This window comes from Thamnophis elegans, chromosome 4 (assembly GCF_009769535.1).
Source record: "Thamnophis elegans isolate rThaEle1 chromosome 4, rThaEle1.pri, whole genome shotgun sequence".
Lineage (NCBI taxonomy): Eukaryota > Metazoa > Chordata > Lepidosauria > Squamata > Colubridae > Thamnophis > Thamnophis elegans.
The window spans coordinates 51,290,737-51,311,730 of NC_045544.1; the positions used below are offsets into that span (position 1 = coordinate 51,290,737).

Genomic DNA, 20,994 nt, shown 5'->3' on the forward strand with positions numbered 1-20,994 from the left:
CTCAGTCAAATGAATGAACAAACATATGAATTTATTATGTGGAGAAGCCCAAGGAGAGAATAGCAATGTTTATCCTTGGTGTTTTCTTTAAATTTCCTCAGGCTGCAACCATATCCATAAATGCAAATAGGAGCATCTTCAAGAGGGGGGAAGGGGGGGTGACAAAATATGTATTGTGTTGCGGCAATGCAAACTCTGCATCCCTGTTGCACTATTGCATACAAGGACTTAAGGAACAGTATTTGTTTCACAGTTTGTTTCATTATTTTAACGAAACCTTGGCCTGCTGTGGACCTCATGACATTTGCTTTGGGAAGCAAAGATATAGTGCAACATTTCCTTGTAGAATTCCCATGTGCCTGCCTTAATAAAACATTAATTGTCAAAATATCCACTCTTACATAATCCACACAGCACCAACTTCATGTAAGAGAACAGTGTGCGCATTTTTGAAGAAACTCCCAAAGTTGCAGAAGTACAAAGACAGCAGTGCTTCTAGAAAGAAAGAGATTGCTAATTTGGTACTCTCAAAGGGGGTGTGAAGACTGACAAGAGAATATGGTAGGAAAATGGGAACCATTTATTCTTCAGTGGTGCTGTGTTCTTTCCAAAGTGGTATATGTTACTCAAGATGCAGTGATCTGATTCACACCTCAGATGAAGCTTTGTTTGACAGTGGTTTGCTCTCCAACCTCATTTCAATTTAGTTTCTGAACATTTCATTACCAAACTACCGTATTTTTCAGAGTAGAAGACACACCGGAGTGTAAGACGCAGCAAGGTTTTTGAAGAGGAATTTTTTTTTACATTTTTGCACTCTACAAATCTCCCAAAAACAGCCCGTTCCCCCCCCCCCAAAAAAAAGTATGAATAGCCTTTAGGGAGCTTGTAGAGTGCTCGGGGGGGGGGAGGGCCAAAAACGAGCAAAAAACAGCCCATTTTTCGCAAAACCGGCCTGTTTTTCATTTTTTAAAAAGGACATGGATAGCCTTTAGGAAGCTTATAGAGTCTCCTGGGGGCTGGAGGGGGTTAAAAGTGAGCAAAAAACGGACCATTTTTTGCTCATTTGTGCCCTCCCCAGCCTCCAGGAGCTCCCTAAAAGCTTCCTACAAGCTATGCATGGCCATTTTGGTGAAGGGGGCAGGGTTTGGGGAGGCAAAAAATGCTATATTTAGTGTATAAGATGCACCCAGATTTTCAACCTCTTTTTCGAGGGAAAAAGTTGTGCCTTACACTCCGAAAAATACGGTAGGTAACATCAGCAGCATAATTTTCATGTCCTATTCTCCTTTGCTTATAAATGTCTTGTGTGCGCCAGGGTGACTAGTTGGTTATATGATTGGTGGTTCATTGGAGCCATAGTTAAATTCTAAACAGCTGATTGGTTCCCTTGTTGATTGGTCGTCCGAGTGGTCTGGTTCCTTACAGATTCACATGCTGGATACAAATCAATACTTGTTAATTGCTCCTTTGGTAGAGTACCAGGCTTAGTAACTTCACGTATGCAACTGGCATGGCCAATGATTTTTGTTCCTTCCCAATCAAACTAGTATTGTTCATGTCGATGTGGCTCGTGATAAGGGATTTTTAGTTGTACCATTTAACTGCTAGTCATTGTTTATGAACTCTTGTTTTCAATTGTTTTCCTGTTTGGTTTGGTTTGGTTTTGGCTTAGCATATTGCGTGAATTCAGTCAATAATAGTTTATAAACCAGTGTTGTTTATTTTTCAGTATTCCATCATGATCAAGTCATGGCTTAGTGCAATAAAAGAACTCATTCACTGTAATGCTAAGATTGTGACAAAATATGTCACATTGATAATCAATAATTTATATGTGAGTGTTGACACTTATTTTATTGGCATATATTCAACATATTTAAACTTATGTCTCTTTATGAGCTTTGTCTAGTTTTCAAAGAGGGGGAAAGGAAAGGAAAAAGGGAAGTAAAAGAAGGAAGGGAAGGAAGGGAAGGGAAAGGAAAGGAAGTGGCTATAAGATATTAATAACATATGACAAAAAAAATGTTCCAAGAATTCAGATGGACATGATACTTTGTGTATGTACATATTAACAAATGTGCAAGGAACTGTCCTTTCTATTTATTAGTCCAGAAGTGAACATTCAGACTCCTCTTCATGTCCCATAAAAAACATTAATGAGAGAACAAATTATATTAATTAACATTCTATTACATGTATAGAAGTGGAGAGTCATCTGCCTTGGGCATATCTGCATACAGTTTGGGTTCGGGGAAAAATACTGTCATCGCACCAGCATGCCAGATATGCCTCGGCATATACCCTTGAGACCTACTAATATGCCACAGACACTTTTACCAAGCGCTGAAGATGCCAGCAGAGCTAGAGATTCTCATGGTAACAACTCCCAATGACACTAGTGTGATAGGCTGATAAAAAAGCATTATGCAAATATATGCAGTGCATATGGTACTTAACAATTCCTGAATAGATATTTACAAAATAGGATATATATCCGAGGCTATAAGACTGCATCTGGTGTTTTTAAGGGTTTGAGGGAGAAAAAAAGGGTTTGAAGGAGAAAAAAAGGAAGGACTAATGCTCTGAAATGCCAACCTTTGATGTCATATTTCTCATCCCCCCCCCGATTAAATCTATTAATTGCAAAATATGTCAAGACATGTTTTGAAGGCAAGATTATGGAAGGTTAGGAATTAACCCAGAACCTTTTATCAAGCAGCCTGATGAAGCAGATTATGCATATCTGTAGAAGGGTAAATTGCTCAAATCAGAAGCAAATTTATTTGATTCATTTATTTTAATGTTCTGCGGCTTACAATAATTGTGATAAGACTATACCTCTGTATTTGCATTGTGAATGATACCACAGAGAGGAAGGGGGGGAGAGGAGGCATATTTCATTTTCTTCAGTAGTTCTTTGCCTATTACAGTAGTTGGTTATACAAAAAGTTAGTATTGCAATAGTATTACTATTTCCTAAAAAATCAAATTGGGCTTCCTATGTCACTCAGTAAATGACGTAATAATGAAACCATCAGTTCAAAAAAAAATCTTTCTTGTTTTTATATACTAGAAAAGGCTACTTAAGTTTGTCACTGAACCTGATTTTCTTCCCTGGTAATTTCTTTAAGACAAAACCATATTTAGCCACATGGATACTAATTTCACAATGACTTTTTCAGAGCATGCCTTGCGACTAGAGCAGGGGTGTCAAACCCGTGACGACATGCCATCATATGATGCATTGCAACTTTTCCCCCTTTGCTAAATTGGGGGCGGGGATGGGCAGCATGTGATGCATCTGGCTCGCGAACTGTGAGTTTGACACGCCTGTTCTAGAGATACAGGCATCCCATAGGTTTCAGTATGATACCTGAAACGAAGCTATAGTCACTCTAACTGTGATAAATGAAACCTGGTCTGAAGGCTTATAAATAAGACAGAAATGTCAGGGTTGCCTCTTTTGCAGGATTATATGGTAAAAGAGACTGGCTGCAGGTGGGCAAAGTACTTATGCAAGATTTTATACACTTCTTTTATATATTCAACCTCATATTTATTCAGCCTATATATTTCTTCCTCCAATTTTAAAACCACATTCATATTCTTTCAATTTGGCTTCCCTTAATATATATTCATATTGAGGAAAGCTGGGATGGAGGAAGATGAATGTGGTTTTAAAACTGGAGGAAGAAATATCAATAACCTGTGCTATGCTAATGACACCACTCCGATAGCTGAAAATGCAAAGGACTTGCAAGCGGCAGCATAAAAGTCAAGGAACACAGAGGTAAAATGGGACCAAAATGAAATATAATTGGCAACGACAATAAAGTAATGACAACAGGTATAACAATCAGCCTCAGCATTCACAATGAAAATATTGAAGTGATGGACAGTTTTTGTCTTTTCGAATCAACCACCAACCAGTAAAGGAACAAGTAATCAAGAAATGCGGCAAAGACCAGCACGTGATAGAGCAGCCATGATATATCAAAAATAAATAAAATAGGAGTAATATACCAAATAACACACAACATTTGTGAACATTAGTTTAAAAAATAAAAAAGCAAAAGACTAGAAGAATGCATTCATAAGCACCAACTAGCAGTAAAAAACCATGATGCTATATCACTACTATCTGTTCCTATAATAATCTAAGACAGGGGTGTCGAACTCACAATGACACATTGTCATCACATGATGTATCGCAACTTCCCACCCACCCCCCTTTGTTAAACCAGGGGTGGGCATGGATAATGTGTGATGCATCCGGCCCGCAGGCAACAGGTTTGACACCCCTGATCTAGGATATAGCTTCAAGAGTGAAACAGTAGAATTTTTACAAGGTCAGATTGAAAAATGCAAAGAAAGGTGGTTTTTTTTTTTGGAAAAATGGCACTCTGATTTAACCATGATAATTTGATTTACGCATGTCACCTTTATCTATGGATCCATCAAAAGATAAAACCAAATAGTTTATTGATATGGTTTTTAATGGCTATCCATGGACCTCTCCGACACAAACATGTGCATAACTACCGGTAATATAATACAAAATATATGCAATCTCGGTCAACCACTGAACTGTATCTCCCCACATCTCCTTCATTGATGTTAGCCTAACTGACCAGATCAGAAAATCAATTCCACAGGAAAAATAGAACTATATTTTATTGAGACAGGCAGTAATAGTAGACTTTTGCACGTCTGACTGTGGTTTGCCCCTTGTCTTTCTTATACTCCAATGAATCAGGGAGGCATTTGTCTGAACCATTTCTGAATGTATTTGTTACATTTATATGCCCCCTGTTTCCCTTTCCAAAGTGGCTCTGGGTGGCTGACTGGGGTTTAAAGAATATTTCAGTGTTCTTTGCCTAAGTAATGGTTTGTGCATATTTCAATCAAGGTCATCTCACTTACACTGTACAATTCTTAGTACAATAATGAAACATTTGTAGTCCCAAAACCCAACCAAAGAACTCTAATGGAGAGGGATCTTGGAGTCTTAGTGGACAACCAGTTAAATATGAGTCAGTAGTGTGTGGCAGCAGCCAAAAAAGGCAATGCAATCCTAAATTGCATTAACAGAGGATACAATCAAGATCAAGTGAGGTACTAATACCACTCTATAAAGCCTTAGTAAGACCACACCTAGAATCCAGTTTTGGTCACGACATTATCAAAAAGAAGTTGAGACTCTAGAAAAAGTGCAGAGAAGCCAACCAAAATGATTAGGGGACGGGAGACTAAACCATATGAAGAATGCTTACAGGAACTGGGCATGGCTAGTCTAGTGAAGAAAAGGACTAGTGGAAACATGATAGCAGTGTTCCAATATTTGAGGGACTGCCACAGAGAGAAAGGGGTCAAGCTATTTTCCAAAGCACCTGAAGCCCAGACAAGGAATAATGGATGGAAACTGATCAAGGAGAGAGTCAACTTAGAAATAAGGAGACATTTTCTGACAGTGAGAACAATCAACCAATGGAAAGCTTGCCTTCGGAAGTTGTGGGAGCTTCATCACTGGAGGCTTTCAAGGGGAGATTGGCCTGCCATTTGTCAGGGATGGTGTAGGGTCTCATGCTTGGGTGGGGGTTGGACTAGATGATCTACAAGATCCCTTCCAACCTTGTTAATCTATGTAATAATATAACACACCAACCCTGTGTATGTATATATGTATGTATATTGCTATGTATATCTTCTACTATCAAGCTGTATTTATTTTAAAGCCAATTGGCAAAATGTAACTACATTTCTCCACCCCTATGAACAAAGAGCAGACATAACAAATAGGGAATAAGATTAAATGCAACACCAAATCCTTATTTGATAGTACACTAGTAGCAGACCGTGCAAAAACTATGCATAGGAAATTTATCTGCTGCAGTGGTTTATTGGCTGCAGAAACATTTGAAGAATTCTCTTCTAATCAAGCCAAGGGTAAGGAACTGTTGGTCCTTCATTCATGTGGTTTTGTTGACAACAATAAAACAATGTATTGTCTCCTTCTGGAGTAATTTTTCTACTTTCAACAGCCTACAGTTCTAGAATTCCCATGTTGTCTCTCATATAAATAGTAATACAGTATATAACCCAGAGAACTTTCTAAAATCAATCACTGGCTGCTGGATACCGCCACCTAGTTGTGTAGCATTTTGTCTGTTGTGATCCAACTCTCACATTGACTCTTTCCCTATGGGCAGCAGTAGAGAATGAGAACAATACGCTAAGCCACCAATTGTATTTTGTGACATAGAATGAATCAGTTTACATAGCAAGCACTAAGCCAAGAACCTGAACAAGATATGGAGTTTTGTGATTAGCATTTTTATCTAAAAAAGGACACTCCCTTGGGATGCCTTTAATTAAAAAAAATAATGTCAGTGGGTGACATCCCAGATGAATCCCGAGGAAGAAAAAACTCTTCTCTTTTTGGACTGCTTCTCCTTGTGTGACTTGTTCCAGTAAAAAGAACGTAACTGTTGCCATAGTTGTGCACCATTAAGCAACCAAATTAGGACTGCTTGTAGAAAACTGGCAGTCACCGTGATTGTTGCAAACACATCACAGAACAGTCTCTCTCTCTCTCTCTTCCCCCCTGACACTGAGGATTACTATTGCTGATTTTGTATGCATGTACACACACACACACACACACACACACACAGACACACACACACGGGATTCAAATAAATTAACAACCGGTTCTCTGCCCTAATGACCAGCTGGATAGGCGTGGCTCGGTTGTCATGTGACCATGTGGGCATGGCCAACTCAATGTCACTCACATCGATGGGCACTTCGCCTTAGCTGCTACAATGTAATAAGAGTTAAGAGGAGAGGCAGTTTCTTGTAAGCAGGGCAATAAAGATTAGGCTAGAAACAACACCAGAATGTTTCCTTCCTGCCTTCTTTACAGGATTAGCCCTGTAAAGTGGGAAAAAAACAAAATGAGATTTCTTCCAACAACCAGTTCTCCCGAATAGGTGCAAACTGGCTGAATCCCACCACTTCTTTAGACTATCTGTTGCCCCTTTAATGTGGTTTCAGTACCTGTTCTGCAATGCTGTTTTGGCTACAAGTGGAGAGTAGGATCTCAGTTTCTACAGCGACATCCTTAATTTTGTTTTTCAAATGGGTCAATTTATCAATGGATAAATCTGATTCTCTTTAATGTAAGAGGACACATGTGTACTCTTACAGACTTTCAAGTTTCTGTTATTATACCTGTAAAGTGGCATTCATGAAATCTTTGAATGCCTACCTGGAAGGGTGAACAGTGGCAGCCAAGAGAGAGTCAACAACTTTAAGAGCCAAGGTGGCGCAGTGGTTAAATGCAGCACTGCAGGCTACTGCTAGATCAGCAGGTCAGTGGTTCAAATCTCACCGGCTCAGGGTTGACTCAGCCTTCCATCCTTCCGAGGTGGGTAAAATGAGGACCCAGATTGTTGGGGGCAATATGCTGACTCTCTGTAAACCGCTTAGAGAGGCCTGAAAGGCCTATGAAGCGGTATATAAGTCTACTGCTATTGCTATTGCTATTTAATTCTTTGTTAACACCTAGAGGGCATCCAGTTGATAAGCCAATAATTGTTTTGGAAAAATGAGGATATCCCACTATAGCCACCATCATTCATGGAAATGGAAATTGGTGATGGCCTTTTCTATGGTTGGTGACATTCAAACTTTGCCCAAAAAAACATGCCAATCACTGCCCTTACACTGCCATGCAAAGGAACCATATGAACAGCATGGCTGTGCCAGATGCATTTAACAGGCATGTTATTGGAGCAGCACTATTTATGCTAACAGGATTGCCTTCTTTCTCCAAAATAGGAGGAAATTGTGGCAAAATGGTTGTACAGATGACCATTACAGGTTTTTAAATAGATTTAATAGAAGAGAGATTCTTAGATGTTTAGAAAGTTAACAACCAGTTCTCCTGAATAGGTGCAAACTGGCTGAATCCCACCTCTGCACACACAGCTTTCAAGCCAGGGCACTGCCTTTAAATTTTCAACAACCTTATAAAACACCATTTTTTTCATTGTTGAGTGTAAGTTTACCAAGTCAGACTGAAACTACAAAATGAATGATGTATCAGTTAGAAGGGATTAAGGAGTTCTGTCTGGCTATTTCTATTTGGCATGTTTAAGGCAAATGTTTAGAATTTCTGATATGTTAATGACATATAACATAATGCATAATTTTACTTGAAATTTGGGGAATCATTCAGAATGTTGTATCTGATCACAGGAGATATTTTCAGTGATGGATATCCCTTTTAAACTATGGTCCACTATCTGTCTAAAATATAATAAGTTGCTTCTCATAAAAGAAATGAAGGCCACTTCAACAAATAAAAATGCTTATATTTTGTGTAAAATTTATCAGATTTATTTTATTAATAAGATAATCCTATGTCTGCAGATTTCATCTAGTTTTTTTCCCCAAAATATAAACAATTTAGCACTTTTTAATTTTCTCATTATAAGGTTGGTTTAGATTTTCAGAAGCAAATTAGAAAAAGCAGACACCCAGTGAAAGGGTCCAATATGAATTAAGCTTGAATTTGAGAAGCCTTGATTCAGATCCATGCCTTAGCATCATCATATTATCTTAGACACCCATCATTGTAATTTGTTTGGATTTAGTTTAGAATGGCATGGGAAATGAGGAAGATATTTCTTTTCTGATATTATTGCTTCGATTGTATCCTGAGGCCCTTGGTGTTATACTGTTTTACTATATTTTAATAGTATTCAGCCATATTCAGGGATGGGCTGCTGAAGGTTTGCAGGGGTTGGGGAGAACCTCTAGCTAAGATTCTGTGCAATTCAGAGAACCCCCAAATCCCACTCCTGCCTGGCCCTGCCCATCCCACTCCGCCGCTTCCCGGAGTCCCCAAGCGGCCCATTTTGGATGCAGGTAGGTGCAGGGCACACACGGAGGCTTGGAGAGGGCAGAAAATGGGCCTACCGGAAGTTCAGGAGGGCCTCCGGAGCCCAGGGAGGGTAAAAATGCCCTTCACTATGGTGCAGGAGGCTGACTAGGCCATGCCCACATGGCCATGCCCACCCAGCAACTGAGCAGAGACCCCTTGTTAAAAAATTTGAAGCCCACTCCTACATATATTATTGCTAATCCTTACAGATTGTAATTTGGGCCTGCAGTGTATTTCAACTTCCAGAATTCTCCAGCCAACAGGGAGTTCTGGGAGCTTGTCCACACAGCTTAAAGTTGCAAAACTTGAGAAACTCTAGTGCAGGGCTGTCAAGCTTGCAGCTAGATGCATCATGTGCTGGCCCCTCCCAGTTTAGCATAGGGGAGAAAAGCCCTGATACATCATGTGACAATGCCATGATGACACAAGTTTGACATCCCTGCTCTAGTGTATGCTATAAGTCTGCAAGAAAGACTATAGGACCATAGACAGCTATGAAATTTCATTTTCTCAGGATCCTTTAAATTAGTATCCTTAGGTTCCTTGACTATAATTTTATAGTGATGTAGATGCAAGGCATAGGGACATGGCAGCTCAGTGGCTAAGACTCTGAGCTTGTCGATCAGAAAGGTTGGCAGTTTGGCGGTTCAAATCCCTAGCGGAGTAAGCTCCTGTTACTTGTCCCAGCTTCTACCAACCTAGCACTTTGAAAACATGTAAAACATGCAAGTAGAAAAATAGGGACCAACTTTAGTGGGAAGATAACAGCGTTCCATGTACCTTCAACATTTAGTTATGCCAGCCACATGACCACAGAGACGTCTTCGGACAACGCTGGCTCTTTGGCTTTGAAACTGAGATGAGCACCGCCCCCTAGAGTCAGGAATGACTAGCACATATGTGCAAGGGACCTTTACCTTTAGATGCAAGGTGCTGGATTCACAGAATCCACACAGCCTTGTCTATGCTTTAAGGAGCAGTTAAAATCTTTCTGATGTTCTGCCTATATGAAATTATTTTTGTGCTTCAAGGTGAATAGGTACTCCTTCCAAGGAATCTATCTACTTTTTTTCTATCTTGAATGTCTTGAACAACCTTTGGAAGTGGCTTCAGGTCAGATATGTAAATTCTTTAGGCTAAGTCTCATTGATTTTGTATCCCTCTTGGCTGCTGTGACAAGCCAGCAAATTAAGCTCTTTCTGTGACAGAAAGAGCTGCTGGTATCATTCTAGATGGCAGCAGACACTTTTTTAAGTGCCAACTTTGTCTGTTTTTCTGGTGACATGATCATGCATATTAAAAATTAAATGCAGTCTGACTTGCATTTGGACAAACTCCAAGCTATGAGTCTTTGGAGGCAGAAAAAAGAAAGCACTAAACTGTGATCTTAAAAGTTTGTGAATAGAATAGAATAGAATTTTTTATTGACCAAGTGTGATTGGACACACAAGGAATTTGTCTTTGGTGTATGTGCTCATAAAAGAAAAGATACATTCATCACAAATCATAAGGTACAACACAATGATAATCAGAGGTTACAAATAAGCAAATAAATCATATTAGGAAACAATCAATATAAATCGTAAGGATACAAGCAGCATGCCCACACCAAGTGATCCTTCCCCCCACCCCCACCCACATTTAGCACAGTCAGTTCTCAACTGCAGTATCAAATTTATTTGTTTTTCAGATAAACCAGTGCCAGTGTTCATAAATAGCAGGTGGGTTTTCTTTCAATCACCCTGCTGGCTATCCTGAACAATTTTATTATGTGTCCCTCACCCCCCCCCCCCCCATTCTATCATATTAGGATATACTCTACAATTCTCTGGGTCAAATTGTCTGATCAGCTTCAGGAACTGTGCTAGCCAAGTAAAAATGCTGTACATTGCTAGTATCTTTTTATTGATTGTGTGCCATCAAGTCAGTATTAACTACTAGCAATCGCATAGACAGACTTTCTTCCTGACAATTTTTTTCCTGACCTGGTCCTTCAATTCTTTCAACCATGCATTCATCACCACTCTGAGTTCCCCCGCCTTATTTCTGGTCTTCCTCTTCTTCTCTTACCCTCCAACAACCATTTTATATTCACCATCCATGTGATTTTCCTGCAGGCTTGCCATTGCTTTCTCCCATATAGGATGAATTGATGCCTCTGCCTTGTCACTGTCTCTGGCATCTTCTTCGATGTCACTACTGCTCAATATAGGTACCTGCTTGCTTTAGCTGGACAGCAGAGATAACCTTCATGCCTTGGGTGACCCTGCTGGGAATGTGTACCCATGTCATACACTTCCAGCTTTCTCCACTTATCCCTGCTCCCGCCATGGTACAGTAGCATAGCAGGACTCAGGAGGGGCTTATTGCTATAATAATAATAATAATAATAATAATAATAATAATAATAATAATAATAATGGATGAAACATGTAACAGTGACACCCATTGTCATAGGGGCATGATACCATGTCCAAGAATTTTACAAAACACATCAAGAAATTGCAGCTTCCTGCAATAACACCAGTGTAAAAAATTGCAAAAAACTGTGCTACTTGGAACATCATTTATTTTAAGAAGATACTTGGTTGATACCTAGGATGCTGGCAGCAACCTGTGTCAACCATTAGCACCAGTCAATGGTATTTGTAACACATTTTTAAATGTTCAGTTGACGGAGTTTCATGTTTAATGAATAAAAAAGATAACAACAGCGACAACAATATTAATAACAACAGCAATAGCAATAGGACTTAGACTTATATACCACTTCACAGTGCTTTAGCCCTCTCTAAGTGGTTTACAGAGTCAGCATATTGCCCTCAACAATCTGGGTCCTCATTTTACCCACCTCGGAAGGATGGAAGGCTGAGTCAACCTTGAACCTGGTGAGATTCAAACTGCCAAATTACAGGCAGCCGGCAGGCAGCAGAAGTAACCTGCATTCCAGCCACTGTGCCACCAAGGCTTGTGAATAATAGCCACCATGTTGATAATTTGGGGAAACAAGAGATAAGATATTATTGGAGGAAGAAATAAATGTTAAATAACACAATAAGGAGAAAGGGATGGTATAATATAAACCTGTTTTTCTTTATATTGCCATGGCCTTTTGATGCATTAAAAAGCTTCTGCTTAAATACTATTTGGATGGATATATGCTTTGATCTAACAGTAGCTTTCTTCTTCTTCTTCTTCTTCTTCTTCTTCTTCTTCTTCTTCTTCTTCTTCTTCTTCTTCTTCTTCTTCTTCTAGTGATGGATGGGCAGATAGAGATGAAGTCATTGAAGGTTATGAAGCTGAAGCCAGTGGGGGCATCACCATTAAGCTGCAGTCTCCAGATGTCGTATCATTTGATGACTACTTTTTGAAAATAAAATTGGAGACCAACAAACGAAACCCTTGGTTCCCTGAGTTTTGGCAACATCGTTTCCAATGCCGCCTTCCAGGTCATCCTCTAGAGAATCCCAACTTTCAAAAGAATTGCACTGGTAAATATTTAAATATGTTTCTTATCTGAACAAGTCTGAGCAAGTTTTTGTTACCTTCACCAATTTAAATTTCTTTTCTTACTTTTCCAACTCGACTGAATAAAAACTTTGATGGAGGCATGGAGCGAAGCCCACAATCTAATATTGTTGTAGCTGTCAGCATGGTGCTGTGTCATTTGACAGCCTCCAGTTTGCCACTGGTACTTCAATGAATAAATGAGTGAATGAATGAGTTCAGATCCTTGCATTCTAGGGGTGAATGTTCAAAGATGATATGTAATAATACCTGATGTATTTAGATGTCCCTTGGCTCCGCTTAAACAATTCTTAATTGCTTTTTCCTTTCTGCTGTGCGGAAGCAGAAGTTTTTGATTGATTCTGAACTGAATTTGTAGGTGGTAAAAAATAGAATAAAGACTTGGTTTGATTGCTAACAAAGCTTTGGGCTTTTTCTTTCTTTCAGAGTTCTTTGTATGATGTTAAAATGCTTTTGAGCATCTTATATGCAGTTTGTATTCACATTGATAGATAGCATTGAAAGTGATAAAGGTATTCAAAAACTATCTGTATACTGTTCTTCTGGTTTATGGCACGCATGCATGTGCTCGCACTCCCATTTCGGCACTCAGTGCTGAAAAGGTTCACCAACACACTGAAATAGACCATGAAGACAATGGCATCTTCCTGGTTATGATAGTATGTTGCTTAAAAATATGATTCATTATGTATCCAAGCAATGGGGAAGAATGAGACTGCAAAGATTATGGGAGACTATTGCCCCCAGATACAGAGAATTTCAACGGTGGTTTTGTGTTTTTATGTTCTATTATTTTGGGAGCAGCTCAGGATTGTGGTGTCAGCATCCCTCCATTATATAATTAGGAAAGAAAGACCAAGAGATTCCATGTGTTGGAAATCAAAAGTACTTTTACTAATTACAAATGGTTAGCGAGCAGTTGCGAAGCGAAGTCTGTTTAATTAGGAACGAAAGCAATTGATATATAGAATAGTTCATTCCCCACCCCTTGGGATCATAGCCTCAGGCCAATCATAAGTCCTTCAAGTGTCAGGTGTGAGATAACTTCAAAAGGCATCACGAAGATGGAATGTCGGGGCCGTTGGTCCAGGCGGGAAGCACCCACGCATGCATAGTCCAACCATCCTGTAAATACTAGAACATTCCTCCAGCACATCGAATAACCCCTCCCAAATACCAAACCCTCCCTCCCCATTTCATGACAGCTGAAGCAGTAGCAAGGCAGAAGCTGACATCCGGCCATCCCCCGGAAAAAGGCTGTCAGGCCTAGGAAAAAAAAACAAACGAACAGACAAACAACAAAACAGAAAAAGAAGGGAGGGGGTGAGAGAAAGTTAAGGCTTGTCAGGGTATGCAGCATAAAACTTCCGAAGCAGTCGGGGAGCACGAACATGGGATTTATCAACCCATTCCGTGTGGGAGGGAGGAAAATGCTTCCAAGCCACCAGGTATTGGATGCGATTACGGCGTTTGCGGGAATCAAGAATTTCACGAACTTCAAAGTGACGTTCCCCATCGACGAGCAAAGGAGCAGGCGGAGGGTCATCAGGGGGGGGACGCAAGTGGGAAACACGAACAGGCTTTATGAGGTTAATGTGGAACACCGGGTGGACCCGGTTGAGGTGTTTGGGCAATTGTAAATGAACAGAGACAGGATTGATGACCTTCACTATGGGGAACGGCCCCACATATTTGGGCCCCAACTTCTTTGACCTCTGCGTTGTGTGCAGGAACTTTGTCGACAAATAAACCAAATCACCAGACCGGTATTCATAGGGCTGAGAGCGTTTCTTATCCGCCTGTTTCTTATGGGCCCTATGCGCAGCGTCCAAAGTGGAGAGGGTCAATGGCCAAACACGACTGAGACGCTCACTCCAGTCCGCGACTGATGGAACTTGCGGCTGATCCTGAGGCAATTCAGGGATAGGAACAAAATCCTGACCATAAACGACCCGGAAAGTGGTGAGACCTGTGCTGGAATGGACAGAATTGTTGTAGGCCACCTCAGCGTGCGGCAACAAGTCTACCCAATCATCCTGTTGATAATTGATGAAACAACGTAAATATTGTTCAAGAACAGAATTAGTCCGTTCACAGCCGCCATTAGTCTGAGGATGGTAGGCGGAGCTAAGGCCCTGGGCGGAGCCAATACGTTTGAGAAATTCTTTCCAGAAAGCAGATGTGAATTGGTCACCACGATCGGAGATGATGCAATCGGGCACCCCATGCAAGCGGTAAATGTGGGAAATGAAGAGTTTAGCCAGCGCCTTAGCGGAAGGAATTTTGTGGCAAGGCACGAAATGAACTTGCTTGGAAAACAAGTCAGTGATAACCCATATGACAGTGTGCCCCTGGCTTTCGGGGAGCTCAACAATAAAATCCATAGAAATCTCCTTCCAAGGGGCAACCGGGCGAGCGACAGACTGGAGCAGCCCTTGTGGTCTCCCGGGTGGCCGTTTAGCGGTCGCACAAACCGGGCAACTGGCCACATAAAGTTCAATGTCCTTCTTTAAAGTGGGCCACCAGAATTGCCTCTTCACTAGATGCAAAGTTTTCACGAATCCAAAATGACCCGCCAATCTGGAGTCATGTGCGCGACGAAGGACCACCAGGCGTAGGGAGGCGGGGATGTACAATTTGGCGCCGATCCACGGCAGATCATCTCTCATAGTGCACTTGTCCCGATGGTTCAGGAACCAGTCGTCATGAGGAAGCGCTAGCTTGAGATCAGAAAGAAGATCTTGAGGCACATCCTTTTTGCCGCGGGCCTGTTGGCGCGTGACCACTGGAGCCGCTAGGAGCGGTTGGACGATGCTCAGTTTAGAGCAATTATATTGAGGCAGTCTGGACAAGGCATCTGCCATGAAATTCTTCCCACCCGGGATATATTTAAGTGTGAAATTGAAACGGTTGAAATATTGGGCCCACCGCATTTGTTTGGGGGAGAGACGGCGTGGCGTTCTCAAAGCTTCCAAATTCTTGTGGTCAGTCCACACCTCAAACGGGTGCTTAGCGCCCTCCAGGAAATGGCGCCACGTGGTCAGGGCCCAACGGACCGCGAAAGCCTCTTTCTCCCAAACTGCCCAACGTCTCTCTGTGTCTGTGAGCTTCCGGGAGGTGTACGCGCAAGGTTGTAGGTTACCTTGGTCGTTGGCTTGCAACAAGATGGCCCCAATGGCGACGTCGCTGGCGTCAGCCTGGACGACGAAAGGCCTGTCCAGGTCAGGATGCTTTAGCACCGGCTCAGCGGCAAACAGACGTTTAAGCTTTTCGAAAGCCGCCTGGCATTCCATGGTCCAGTCCAGAGGCTTGTTAGGCTTAGGTTTTGGCTCCCCCTTGGATTTGAGCAAATTAGTTATAGGAAGCGCAATTTTAGCAAAAGAAGGAATGAACTGACAGTAGAAATTAGCAAAGCCCAAAAATTTTTGTAACTGTTTACGAGTTTTGGGTGCGTCCCATTCAGTGACCGCCCTCACCTTCTCAGGGTCCATCTCAATGCCGGCAGGAGAGATGCGATATCCAAGGTAGTCAATTTTAGTTTGGTGAAATTCACACTTAGACAATTTGGCATAAAGATCAGCGGCTCGGAGTTTTTTCAAAACAGTGCGCACAAGAGCGACGTGTTGGTCATAAGTGCGAGTATAGATAAGGATATCGTCCAAATATACGATAACTCCTTTGTAGAGATGGTCATGCAAGATCTCATTGATTAATTGCATGAAGACTGCAGGGGGCCCCTGCAGGCCAAAAGGCATGACCCGGAACTGGAAGCAACCAAGAGGGCAGTTGAAAGCAGTCTTCCATTCGTCTCCCTCCTTTATGCGGACCCTATAATAAGCTTCCCTGAGGTCCAATTTAGTAAAAAGGCGGCCCTTCCCCAGCTGGGCCAACATGTCCTTCATCAACGGGAGTGGGTAGACATTCTGAGCTGATATCGCGTTCAAGTTTTTAAAATTCACACATAAACGAAGAGAGCCATCTTTCTTTTCACGGAAAAGCACAGGGGCGGCCACTTTGGGGCGAGCAGGTTCAATGAATCCACGTTCCAAATTTTTATCAATGAAAGTCCACATTTCCTCCATCTCCCTGGGTGACATGGAATATATTTGGGGTTTTGGTAGCTTAACCCTGGGTAAGATGTCAATGGAGCAGTCAGTAGGCCTGTGGGGTGGCAGTTTGTCGGAAGACTTTTCGCTGAAAACCTCCTTAAGGTCCCAATACTCTTTAGGAATTTTTTCCTCTCCATCAATCCTCTCCTGCCCTCTAGCGGCCACTTCAGGAGTGTCAGTCATAGTTTGCCCAGGAGGGCCCTCCCCCTCCGGAGGCTCCTTTGTGCGAATGCGCAAGCGGCCTGTTCGCCAATTTATGTGAGGGTTCCACTTCCGGAGCCAAGGGAGGCCTAAAATTAGTGGCCTGTCCATGCCAGGCGCAACTACAAAAGAAATTAGTTCAGTGTGGGAACCCATCTTCATCTCCAAGGGCGACGTAAAAAAATGGGCGCCCCCCCCCCCGCAATGGATCCATCTATCTGGCAAAACACAATGGGGGTTTTCAAAGTACGCAATTTGAGACCCAATTTTTCCACCATGGCCGGGTTGATCATGGATCGGGAGCAACCCGAATCGAGCAAGGCGTGAAAGGTTGCTGGTTGCCCCTCAGGGGGAACTTTTAATTCTATGGGGATTAGCAGGGGCCCTTTGTTTGAACTCACCCAGTGAGGCGATGTTTCGTCATTGGAGTCCTCAGAAGAGGAGGAGTGGGCGGCTGCGTCTGCGTCTCCCTCCAAAGCCTGGCTGAAAAGGGGGGGCCTGGAGTCCACAGCGAAGGCAGCTTCTTTCTTCCTCTTGTCGGAGGCTCTGCCAGACTTCTCCTCTCGCTTGGGTGGGGGTTGGGCGGTGATGGGCAATTTAGCACGGCAGTCGGGGGCGCGGTGCCCCAATTTCCCGCAACGGAAGCATGTTACGGGTCAGCTTCTTGTCAGCATCCCTCCATTATATAATTAGGAAAGAAAGACCAAGAGATTCCATGTGTTGGAAATCAAAAGTACTTTTACTAATTACAAATGGTTAGCGAGCAGTTGCGAAGCGAAGTCTGTTTAATTAGGCGCGAAAGCAATTGATATATAGAATAGTTCATTCCCCACCCCTTGGGATCATAGCCTCAGGCCAATCATAAGTCCTTCAAGTGTCAGGTGTGAGATAACTTCAAAAGGCATCACGAAGATGGAATGTCGGGGCCGTTGGTCCAGGCGGGAAGCACCCACGCATGCATAGTCCAACCATCCAGTAAATACTAGAACATTCCTCCAGCACATCGAATAACCCCTCCCAAATACCAAACCCTCCCTCCCCGTTTCATGACAGCTGAAGCAGTAGCAAGGCAGAAGCTGACATGTGGTTCATAATAAGAGCTGCTATGTAAATGAATTAACTAAGATATCCATACCTTCTATGGATTTATCTAATTGCCCTTTAAAGTTGAGCATGTTGATAACAACCACTAGCTGGGAAGTACTTCCTTTATCTATCCCAAACACTCCACAATTCAACTTCATAGAATGAGTTTTCTCAATCTAAAATCTCTCATACATATATTTATATGCCTGAGTCATGTTCTCCACCCACAGCATTTGCTGTGTTAAAAAAGCCTCAAAACTTTTCTCCAAAGGAAGCTACACTGCTTGCTCTAACGTTTCTGTTGATTTTTATTCATTTATTTTGCATTTTGCTATTCCTAGAATTCTGTCATGGTCTACATCTTATATCATGTTTGAGTACAAATTAAATTGATTAATACTATTTAAAATAAGAATATAAAATGATGTAGATTTTGTTTTTGTAATTTTGGTATTCATGCTAATCAAATATCATAGCATTACTGATTCAATCCTTTCTCTAAGTGTAGTTGAAGAAATATGTACGCCTGAAGAAAATTGCATTTTTCATTATTTCCCCATTTCTGAATGTGGTCTTACATTGATTTTTGGCCAAGATGTTATAGTTTTCATTGAAAAAGAATTCATCCCTTCTTGAAGTTTGCTTGACTTCACTGAGTTCAACTTGTAGTTACAGTTGACTGGATCAATGTCATTGGGATCTAATAATTGATTGTATATAATTTTTGCATATTGTTCCTGGTTTCAACTTCTCAGATATTGTTGCAGAGAGAAAAATGGGGATGGGCACTTATAAAAAATAACTGGCACAACAAAATATTAGATGAAAATGTCTGTAAAGATTTCTTATTAAAAAAACAATTTGGGGAAAATGTTTTATTTCCAAATTTTTGCAGGGAAATAGTATGGATATTTAATATTGAAAATAATGTTTTATTGTAAGAGTGGATGCTATAGACAATACATGAATAAATAAAGGGTACTGTGAGTCGGATTAACCTTTGAGAATAATTCCAGTTCTCTTGGGCAAGTGTAGACAAATTCTTAAATGGAATGCCACTAACAATCCAATAGAAGATGTCCAATAAATTACATAAACAAACACAGAGATGGACATGCTAGTCTAATAAATCCCTTTCTTAGAGTAGATGAGAAAAAGAAGTAGAATGGCTGCTGGAAGAATCTGGCATATGCATTATTAGAACCATGAATGCGAACTACAACATGCAGGATTTCAAGTTCAGGACCAAGGACAGATCCAGTAGTATATTTCACCCAGTGTCTATGGAGATTTTCAGTCATCCAGATAATAGTTGCCTCAAATGTGCTTCCCCACCCCACCCCCGCTTGTAATGACAACTGGACTGTTTTTTGAGGAGGACAAAGAAGACATTTCTCTTCTCATTCAAGAAACTTCATCAGTTGATTTTCAGTCTTTCAGTTGATCCTAATTGATTATTGATATGATAACCTTATTATATTATATGATCCCATATACAATTGAAATAATAGTTCTGTAATTATGGTAAGACAAATTACCTTGCTACTAACTTCTGCCCTTTCTTCATAGAATGTAATTACACAGTTGAGTGCCCCAATAGGCAATTTACTGAAGACCTGAAGCTTGGTAGGGGGATATTCCACAGGGTTTTCAGGATTATACTCTCTGAAATCCTTCCCTCCAATTCAGAAGGCAGTGGTATTTTCCTGGGGTGTTTCCATGAATATGTAGATTCAGTATGGATAGTCTCATCTGATAGGGATTATCTGTTTTCCACCCTCAAGGCTGTTCCAGCAGTTTTGCAAGATGAGAAAAATTTAACAGGAGATTATTATCAGCTTGCCTTTATATCTATTCAAGACCTTCATAAAACATTTGCATGGAAACTAAATACTAGAATAAATGAACCTTGTGGCTTTTCCCCACAAAGACTATTTGTAGTTTTGCATACTTAGGTTGTCTCAGATCCCCTGCTATTTTCCTCTTGTGCATAGCTGGTACCATGCTGACTACATAAGCAGTGGCATTTCTCTTTGAAGTCTACAGTGGAGGAAAAGAATTATGTTCTCCTTAATGTCATTCTAATACTTTAACAAAGTTATCTCACTGCTATTTTGTATGTTGGGAAGAAGGGGGATTGTTCATAACTTGGTGAGAAGCAGGACATAAAATGAAAACATATGGGGGAGGGGTTCTTTCAAAGTAATTGCATGAACATGCTGTGCTTTTACTTTTCTCCCATGAAAAGGCACACTAATAATGTTCTAAACACTATTTTAATATTTTAAAAAATCAGAAAAGATAGTGTGCATTTCCGCATCACTATGGGTCAATACACTAAAAAGGCAGTTGCAGCAACGAACAACAAGAATAAAATTTTATTTCTTTCTCAGGTTTAACTTGTCAAGAATTCTGGCTGTATTTTGAGAATGCCACTGGCAGTTCACATGCAGTATTAGGCCAACCTGCTTCATATGTGAACATTGTTTAAAACTCATCACTAATACAATGGCCTTCTCATTAAATTAGTTTTTATTTTGGGCTAAAGGCTCCAGAGTTGTAGCGGGATATCTATGTTTCAAACACCAGCTGCTTTAGAGGGACATTTCAAGAACTTCTAATTGTATTTTTAGTGTGCCCAAGAGAAATCTCCTTGTACACAGTGCAATTTCATAAAACTATTTCAAAATTGAAAGTGACCTGCTTTGCAGAGCCTCCTATAAGTGCTATCATAAAGTGACCATTTGGTGACCAAGGGAAAGGGCAAAAGAGTATTGTGGAATTGTTTGCATCTCGAGAGTGGTGTTTACAAGGTCTAAGAATCACAAACGTGGGATTTGAACAAATTCAAAAGAGTAAGTGATCTGAGCATTCACCTCAAAGGAAGATGGTGAAATTTTAGGAGCAAAAAATAATATTTATTTTCTAACTATAGGCTATTATATATAATACAGGAACTGAAATGGCTATTCTACAGAGGAGAAGAGAGAACTGAAGTACTGAATTACACTAAAAGCAGAGCATATAACTGAAATAGTTACAGCGCCTCTTGATAAAAAAAATAATACTCCATTTGGTAGCTTAAAACAAGGAGGTGGTCTGGTTGTTTAATTAGGA

At 40.9% G+C, this 20,994-nt stretch overlaps 1 protein-coding gene across 1 annotated transcript in view; it reads left to right on the plus strand.

Moving 5' to 3' along the window:
- Positions 1 to 20,994, plus strand: part of GRM1 (glutamate metabotropic receptor 1) — a 260,622-nt gene that overhangs the window by 165,909 nt on the left and 73,719 nt on the right. The window contains 1 exon segment of the mRNA XM_032214797.1: positions 12,209 to 12,444. Within this exon segment, the coding sequence (XP_032070688.1) occupies positions 12,209 to 12,444 (236 nt within the window).